The sequence below is a fragment of the Culicoides brevitarsis genome, chromosome 1 (assembly GCF_036172545.1).
Source record: "Culicoides brevitarsis isolate CSIRO-B50_1 chromosome 1, AGI_CSIRO_Cbre_v1, whole genome shotgun sequence".
In the NCBI taxonomy this organism is placed as follows: domain Eukaryota; kingdom Metazoa; phylum Arthropoda; class Insecta; order Diptera; family Ceratopogonidae; genus Culicoides; species Culicoides brevitarsis.
Window position 1 is genome coordinate 45,532,626 of NC_087085.1, and position 9,461 is coordinate 45,542,086.

The window sequence follows — 9,461 nt, forward strand, 5'->3', positions numbered from 1 at the left end:
AAGTGGTTAGTTGATAAAATTCAATTTTCGATTTCTTCGCCTTCTCTCCATTGTTCGGTATCAAAAGATAGGTATCAAAAATTTTGGGTTTGCAAATAAATCACCGTAAATATTGGCATGACACCGGAAGCAAGCGATAACAGAGGACAAAAAAATCAATTTAAAACCTTAATAATTTCACACCTCATCGACGAATCTAATATCTCGTCTGCTTCTACTTCTTCCATATTTTACATAATTCTCGACACACAAACGACTCACCTTTCACAAAAATTTATTTATTGTCTATTTGAAGAGACAGCTGGACATAAAAAACCCCAAACGCGTATACACACAAAGGCAAACCAAATTACGGTTCAGAGAAATATATTTTCCTAAATTTATTCGAGGAAAAAACATGACACACTCAAAATCTACTTTAACTTACATGCACGCAACACTTTGTGACAGAAAAAGGTTTCCTCACACAATTCTTCGGAGTATTCGGTGAATGTGCTTATTTGAGCATAAACTAATTGATTTGTCAAACTACTCGAGATATAAAATATCAATGATGCATATCTTCTCGGATATCGTATTTCGATGAGTTAGGAATACAGTGCCATTTTATATTGTTACGAAGAAAGTAAATTTTCAGTTTTGTGAATTATTTTTTTGGCAGTTATATTGGAATTTCAAAAAAGGACATGGCACGAACATTTTTTGAGAGGAAAGTTAATGAAAAAATTTTCAGGAAGCGCTTTTGCAATCATCTTCTTTTAATTTTATATTGAAAACTGTCTTTAAAATAAAAATCTCGACAAAAGATGGCGCTTATTAAATATCAAATTTAAGAAAACTGACGATAGATGGCGCTTTAAAATAAATTTAAAAAAAAATGATGAAAAATCGTGTTTCGAAAAAGAAATAAATTTAAAAAACAGTTTTCGACACAAGATGGCGCTCATTAAACAAAAATATAAAAAATCTGACGATAGATGGCGCTTTAAAATAAATAATAAAATGAAAAAATTCAAAATAGACTTGAAAAATTACAAAAGCGAAATTTTATGAAAAAATTATACAAATGCATTCCAAAAAAGGAAATAAGGGATATCCGATTCAATTTCACAATCTTCATAAATATAACGAAGAAACCTAATTTTCAATTTCGATTTATGTTTTATGTGATAGTTTTCGTATCGAAAATTCGAGGTTATGACTTTTTTGTCATTTTTATATTTTTTTTTCTCATTCAGGGACAGATTTCAAAGATTTATTTTTTGTGCGGATTTTCTCTGATTTTGCGCTTAACTTTACATAAAATTCGAACAAAATTTTATCATCAAATATTTTTTCATCTTCTTATTTTCTTACAGACGCCTCAAACGGCGGATATCAAGGACATAACGGCAATTCAAATGATCTTGTACCAGATAATCCGTTAAATACACTTGTACCTAGCCGATGGAGCGAACCGTATTTCGATACAACGTTACCGAGAAATGTAACTGCCTTGTCGGGCAAGTCTGCCTATCTGAGTTGCCGAGTTATAAATTTGGGCAATAAAACTGTAAGTAGCGAAAATGGTTTTTTGATGTCTCTCCCTTTTTTCGAGAAACACGAGTTAGAAAAAGCAAAATTTTTTATTATGCCTTGAGAGTTAATTTGTCTGTACCACGAAGCAACCGAGCAACATATATACTACCGTTGAATATATTTTTAACAGATTTTACGAGCATGTTCATTTATTAAGTAAACGTCAGTAAACGAGTGTGTTGAGTAAATTCCGAGTAAATTGAAATTTAGGGTTAATTTGTTGCTGCTTCTTCTTTTGTGTTCCTCAAGGTATTATATTACATCAAAAAGCTTCAGAAAAAAATATCTTCGAAAAAATCCAAGAAATTTTTCGAAAATGAGAAAACTTTCGAAATTTGTTTAAAGAATATTTTTGATTCGTTTTCGAAAGTTTTCTTATTTTAAAAAAAAATTTAATTTTTCAAAAGTAGTTTTTCTAAAATAATAAAATTTTCGAAAATCCATAATACCATACGAAGAGTTTCGAATTCGAATTTCGTAAAATTTCGTATTTTAAGAAAAAAAATTATTTTTTACAAAAAAAAAGAAAATTTTCAAAATTCATTTTAACAAATTTTTGAAAATTTAAAAAGTTTCGAACTCGACTTTCGAAAATTTGAAAAGTTTCGAACTCGATTTTTGACAATTTGTCAAATTTTTCGAAATAAAATCCGAAAATTTTCTTATTTGTGTAAAAAAAATAAAGTTCAATGACAAAACAAGTAAATAAATCAATTTTTTTCTATTTTCAGGTATCATTCGTTCGTCATCGCGATCTGCACATCCTCACAGTTGCTACATACACATATACATCAGATCAGCGATTTACCGCGACATACCATCGTGATACCAACGAATGGACATTGCAGATAAAATGGGCACAAAAACGTGACGCTGGCGCCTACGAGTGTCAAATATCCACGCAGCCTGTGAAAAGTTATTCCATTGACTTGAGTATCGTCGGTAAGTTGACTGAAAAAATAATTTTTATTAAATTCTTTTCTCGTTTTCTCACTCTCTCAAAGTGTTGTTGTTGTTGTATTGTGTGAATGTGATATCGGATATCAGATACGACGAATGCTTTTTTTTACAATTGAGTGAATTTTAATGTAATTTATCGGCATGCGTGTGTCATCTGCGATCCGCTTGAGGTAGGCAACGAAAAAAAAGAGGAATTCTAAAAATTTTCGCAACGTGTGTGAATCAGAAATAAATTGAAAAATTCTATTTAGCGACACCTGTTTTTTTCTCTCTTGTCGTTTTTTCGCCTAAAAACCTAAAATTCAAAAAAACGAGAAAAAATCTTAAATTATAAACGAATTATGTATTGAATACCAAATAAAAAAAACAGCAAATCCTCAACTTATGAAAAAGGCAAATGGATATTTCAAGCCGGCATATACGGATCCTCATCATTATCCTGCGATATTCGACGACAAACGTAGCAGCAGCAGTAACACAAAATCCATTCCAGATGTTAAAATTCATCGAGAAAGAGACGACGACGAGGAGCAACAGCTTCAACATGTAGCAGATGCGCCTTCATCATCGTTTGCATCGTCGTCCTCCAATATTCGCACAAAATTAAATGATGATTACCACACTGGAAATACTAAACTGATGCAACAACAACAGAATGATGATGGTCGTCGACGCAAAAGTACGCAAAACAGGAAAATGGTAGAAGACAACAAATTAAATTATGCCGTCTGCTTGCGGGTAATTTATAGAACGCTTTTCAAGGGTGAATCGATAAATAATTTTATTTTTCGGGAGTGTGTTTGGCTTGTGCGCTAACAAAATTCACATGAAACCATCCCTAATTACGGACTCTGTCGTTCGGTGTTGTCAGTAGTTTGTTTTTATTAGTTTTAAAACAACTTTCAGACGAGAAACCGAGAGAGATAAATAAAGGCAATTATGAAATGAGTTGAAGTTAATTCACTTAGTTCGGTCTGTTATGAAGAAATATTGACTTTGAGTGAAAGTGTTGAATTTATTCGAGTGAAAATTATTCAAATATTTAATATTTACATTAAAAAGTGATTAAAAATATAAATTTGTGGTTAACCTTTCGTTATTTGTGGTTTTGTAATAAAATTTCATTACAAATATTTTATAATTAAAATACAAAATTCAATAAAATAATTTAAAAATTAATAATAAATAATTATTTAATTTAATATTGATATTTATTATTACCAAAATTTATGAAATTAAATAAAAAAATAAAAAATTTAAATTAAATTATTATAAATGGAAAATTTCATTAAAAAATAATATTAGAAAAAAATTAATTAATTAATTAGAATTAAATTAAATTAATCTTTAAAAGATTAACGATTTTTTTAATTGTTTTTTTTAAGAAACTTCAATTTCAAACATTTATGATTTAAAAAAAAAATAAATTTTTTTCTTGAAAATCTTAAAAAATTCGTAAACTTGAAATTAACTTCAAATGCGAAAATTTTATTTCGAAAAACAAAATTTAAGCAAAAAAAAGGAAACACTTTAAACTTGACAAAATGCTTCAAATTTAATACTTCCTCTCTAAATAAAAAACAACTCTCTCTCTCTTCGTGAAAAAAAAGTTTCAACCCATAAATTCCATTTTTATTCGCATTCATAATAAAAATAACGAACGTTATTACCCAAACAATAAAATAAATAAATTTTCGACACAACAACAAAAAAATATAACAAAATAAAAGTCAACTAATCCTTGTTTCAGCCTTGCTTTGCTTTTGTCCCCAATTCCTCTATTTTGTAAAATGTCATAAAACGTACCTCATGCTGAGCTCAAATGCTTTGTTTGTCTGTTTTGTGCACGCGAGTACGAATTCTGTGAAAAATATGGGCTTATGCGAGTACTATGTGTAAATTTTTCGTGCATTATGACAATTTTAAAAGCTCTGGCACGAAAAATACTATACGGAAAGGCTTAAAATTTCCCATAAACAACAATATGGAAGACACGTAATGATATTAAACGATCAGATAAAATTTTTGATTTTCACTAACAAACTTAATTTTCCTGTTTTTGGATGCATTTTTGCTTCTTATGTGATATCCGAAACCCCTTTAACACGAAATTTCAACAGATTTTTTCTCTCGTGTCATTTTTTAATTCATTTTTATCTTTTTTAGTGCCAACAGCAACCATATTGGGGGGTCCTGATGATCTTTATGTGGACAAAGGTAGCTCAATTAATTTAACATGCTTAATACGATTTAGTCCCGAGCCGCCAAACTACATTTTTTGGTATCATCAAAACGAGGTACGTATGCAATTTTTTTCTCGTGCGCCATGAACTTCATAATAACGAAAAAAAAGCGCACAAAACGCATCAAATATTAATTTCGATTTTCATTTCATATTCGTTTCAATTTTTTTTTTAATTCAGGTGCTGAGCGAAGAGACGCGGAGTAACATAAGAATCCATTTCGAGCAGCAAGACAATGCAGCGATATCGTATTTGTTAATCAGACGAGCTGATTTTACCGACTCGGGCACTTATAAATGTGATCCTGCCAATGCTGAGATAGTTAGCATACGAGTGAACGTTCTAAATGGTAAGTAAAGTACTTTTCGTTAATGATTTTTTTTTTGAGGCGAAAAAATGGAATGAGGAGCAATTTAAATGGAATTATAAATGGAAAAATTTGCATTTTTGCGATAAGTATCTTCTTAGTTTAATGGAATGTAAAATTTGTCTGGATTGTTAAAAATTAATTAGAGTTGTTCATTTTAATGAAAAAAATATTTTATTTCAGTTTTTTTTATTCTGGGGCACCTCAAGTCACACTAACCTTGATAGATTTACAAAATAAATCGTCAAAAAATGACAACATCCCAATTGTACAACAAATATCATATCCTGAAAGTGAATGACATGATTAAATACGAACAAGAAATGACGATATACAAAATGACAAAAGGGCTATTGAGGACAAATTTGTCAATTCCTCTTGTTCAGGACCGACATGATCACGACACAAGAAGAAGATCCAGATTACAAATCCCTTTGTCTCGATCAAACTACTCACGAAACAGTGTTTTTCATGAAGGGATAAACTTCTTCAACAGCCTTCCTTCAGAACTAAACGCATTGACAACTTCCTTCTTTTCAAATCAAAACTGAAACAAATACTGACAATGATCTGAGGCATGAATCTGATTTTGATTTGAATCTGAGAATTTTTAAATTTATTAAAACCCAAATTTAGTCATCATTTTTCAATATAATTATCAATAAAATAATTTCCTTCCTGTCTGGATTTTTTTGAGGAAATTCTTTTCAATTTAAATAAGAAAAAGTTTTTGAATAAAAATGATTCGTTGACAAATTGTCGACTTCCTTCAAAAAAGTTGTTACCTGACATTTTTTTCTATCTTCAGGTAATTGCAAACTTTTATTCCGCAATGATTTCAAAGCAGACTCAATCACTCTGATAACATAACATAAACTTTTATGCGGTCAAAAAGTCAAAAACATTAAAAAAAAAAAACTTTTTTTCATTTTTGCATGTGTCAAAAAATTTAAATTGCTATTAAAAAGTTTCGCATAATAATGCAAATTCCGACAAATTATATTCATTTAAATTCTCTCTCATGACAATTGTTATTGACTCGCCTCCTATGCGTTCAAGGATAAAATAATAGTCGAGCAACGACAATAATAAGAGAAGAAAAACTTTTAATAAAGCGTTCAATTTTGATGATTTTTCTCTTATCTCTGTCATGTTCTGACATTTCACATTGAACTAACGATTATTACCGATGATCACGATGACGATAAGAAAAAACTTATTTTCCCATTTCAGGTGAGAGACCCGAAGCCATGCAAACGGGATCATCAAATTTAGCAAATAAGACAAATCGTTTATTCATCATTCTCATCATCTCGTACATCTTCGAGTACTTTATTCCAGTTTTCCATCTCTACTCCAACATTTCGTACGAAGGCAGCAGGTGATAAGTTACGTCGTATCGTAACTGCAGATAGAAAGATAAACAAATAAAAGTGTATACGGCAATATATTCATGTAGAGTTCATTTATTACTATGATAATAATAGAGGTCAAGTGTACAGTGTAAAAAATTTCATAGAAAAAGGGGAAAAATCGAAAATCATGCCTCGATGCAAAAATACAAAAGCAGAAAAAATGAGTGAATATATTTAAAGAAGTCTACCAAGAAAATTAGTTGATTATTAAAAAGTCACATACTCTTTCTCGTGAAGTACGTTACCTTCGTAGGTAGACTACCTTCTTGCACAAACAATCAGAAAAGTTGTAAGTTTGTAACTTTTTTTTTCGCTTGTATGAATTGCATTAAAATCTCACGTCTCGCATACATTTAAAAAGCGATTTATGTGTGCCTGTAAAAAAGATAAAGACAATTGCACCGTCTTGATAACAATTATGACGCGATGATAAAACTTGCAAAAAATGTAAGGAAGGGAAAAGGCACGTGTGTGGAAAGAAAAGAAAAAGTTTCGCGAGAAAAGTTTCTTTGTTTGTTTCAACTTTTGTTTTTATTATAAGGGTTCATGAAATGGAGACGTCTGATTTTTTTTAATATTTAATCATTAATTTCAATAAGTTCAAAAAGTTAAAAATTTCATCAAAAATTGCAATTTTTTGGTCTAATCTCATAAAATTTAAATAAATTTTAAAACAATTTTTTCTCGAAATATGAACGATTTTCAATACAAAAATTACTAAAAATTGAAAAATTTTCTTGAAAATTTCTTAAATAATTTTTGATGATTTTTTGCGCTCAATTCTCAATTTTTGAGACGTCTTGTAATTTTTCCGAAAATTACTTGAAAAAGTTTTTCGTACTTAATTTATGTAAAATACGTCTTTAATCAAATAAAAGCGAGTCAAAAACAAGAACTTTACAACTTCACTCCATCATGAATATCATGAGATGCAAAAAAAGGAGTGATAGCGAAAATGTGTTTAGTTTCATATTATTTTACCCATGAAGCAGTTGCCAAGCAGTCAAAGTTTGAAAAGTGCAAAATGCTGCACACAAAAAATTATGAACCAAACTTTTAGGTGTTACTTGCCTGCCTTTTGCCTTTCTGGTTTGAAAAAAAAATTCTTGCACAAAAACCACACTGAAGAACTTTTTAACGATAGTTGCGTTTTTAATGAAGAACCACTCGTTGCTTGCTCTCTTCATTTTATGACAGATTTTTCCTTCAGTTCATGGAAAGGAGAGAAAAAAACTGCATGCATAATAAAAATAAATGGAAAAGAGCAAGGAATTGTTTTAAATAATTGTCTCTGTAATGGTTTTGTTGTCGCAGTCCTTTTTATTTCCCGAGTGACATTCTTGACTTCAACTAAAAAAAAAATAAAAGAAAATACAAGCTATTAAATTTTTTTTCTGTATACAACTTCGTACGAAGAACCAATTTATTTAATGTCTTTACCTTCCAATAAATTTAATTTATTAGCGAAAAATCAATATCGAAGATTTTGTGTTTTCAAGCATCTCTTCTCTTCGAGATAAATCCTTATTTTATCTTTTTTGCACTTTTTCTGCTCAATTCAGTTACAAACAATATAAAACAATACAAAAATAGATACATTCCAAATAAAAATAATAATAATAATGATCACAAAGAAATTGTATATAAACACATATAAAATAAAAAGAAAGTAATAGGTAATAAAAAAATGTCTCTTGAATTGTATAATAATAAAATAATATGTTGAACCTTCTTTTTTTCCATATGTATTGTACAGAAAAAGCACAAACCAGAAAAAAAACATAAGAAAGGGAGAAATAATATTAATATTAATAATAACAAAAAAGGGATGAGAACAGCAAATTGGTTATAATTTTAAGAAGATGACAAAAAAATAAAATAAAGACAATTTATTATTATTCCGTATATTGATTCAACCAAACTCTGAAACACAAAAAAAAAATTAAATTCACATCTAGCATATTCAATAAAAATAAAAAAATATTATAATGAAATGTTATAAATAAATTTAAATAAAAATAATTGTATTTATTAATATTAAATGAAAAATAACAAAAAATAAACTGTCACAAAAATGCCAGCGCGTATGTAAATATTAATAAAATATAAATTAAAATTAAAATCAAATAAAATGTTCCATTTCAAAGGAATAAAAACGAAAAAAAAGAAGAAGAAAAATAGGGAAAGAATTTAAAATTAAATGATACATATAATATTAAAATAAATAATTATAAAGAAAAAATAAAACAATCCAAGAAAAACAATGAAAGAAAAAGAAATGAATGATAAACAAAAATTAAGTTGTATTGTATAGTAGATAAGTATAAAATAATAATAAAAAAATATTATAATGTTAAAAACATATAAAAAAGTATATGAAAATGAATAAATTTGAACCTTGTTTATAAAGAAAAGTTGTTTTTTTTTCTTTGCCTCATTCCATAAATTTTTTTAAGAAGAAAAAGTTTTTACGGTGCAATAATTTTGTTCAAAGGTAATGTATTTTAAGATGTTTATGAGGTAAAACAAGTATTATTAAAATGAAAATCTGATACTTTTGGAGGAATAAACTTGATTATAATCCATTTGTTTAAATATCGGATATAAAGGAAAATAACCTCAAACAGATGAGAGAAGATTTTCTCTGTATAACCACATGAATGATGATTAATTGATGATATATAATATTTATTGTAAATATTATGACCAATGTTTGATTGTTTATGTCTGGCAACAAAATTCTTCGTATAATATTGTTACGATATTAATATTTGTCTGGAAGCCATTCCATAACATTTAATTAGTTAAATTTTATTTTCAGAAATTGAATATTGAATGAATATTTTTATATACTAAAAATTATATTAAAAAAAATATATAAAAAAAATATTAAAAATT

At 28.2% G+C, this 9,461-nt stretch overlaps 1 protein-coding gene across 1 annotated transcript in view; it reads left to right on the plus strand.

Annotated features, from left to right (window-relative positions):
• Positions 1 to 6,585, plus strand: part of LOC134831998 (palladin-like) — a 60,205-nt gene extending 53,620 nt beyond the window's left edge. The window contains exons 2-6 of the mRNA XM_063845860.1: positions 1,359 to 1,552; positions 2,310 to 2,520; positions 4,705 to 4,835; positions 4,962 to 5,130; positions 6,382 to 6,585. Coding sequence (XP_063701930.1) covers positions 1,359 to 1,552; positions 2,310 to 2,520; positions 4,705 to 4,835; positions 4,962 to 5,130; positions 6,382 to 6,533 — 857 coding nt within the window. The 3' untranslated portion in view covers positions 6,534 to 6,585. The remainder of the gene's footprint in view (positions 1 to 1,358; positions 1,553 to 2,309; positions 2,521 to 4,704; positions 4,836 to 4,961; positions 5,131 to 6,381) is intronic.
• Positions 6,586 to 9,461: the final 2,876 nt, after the last annotated feature.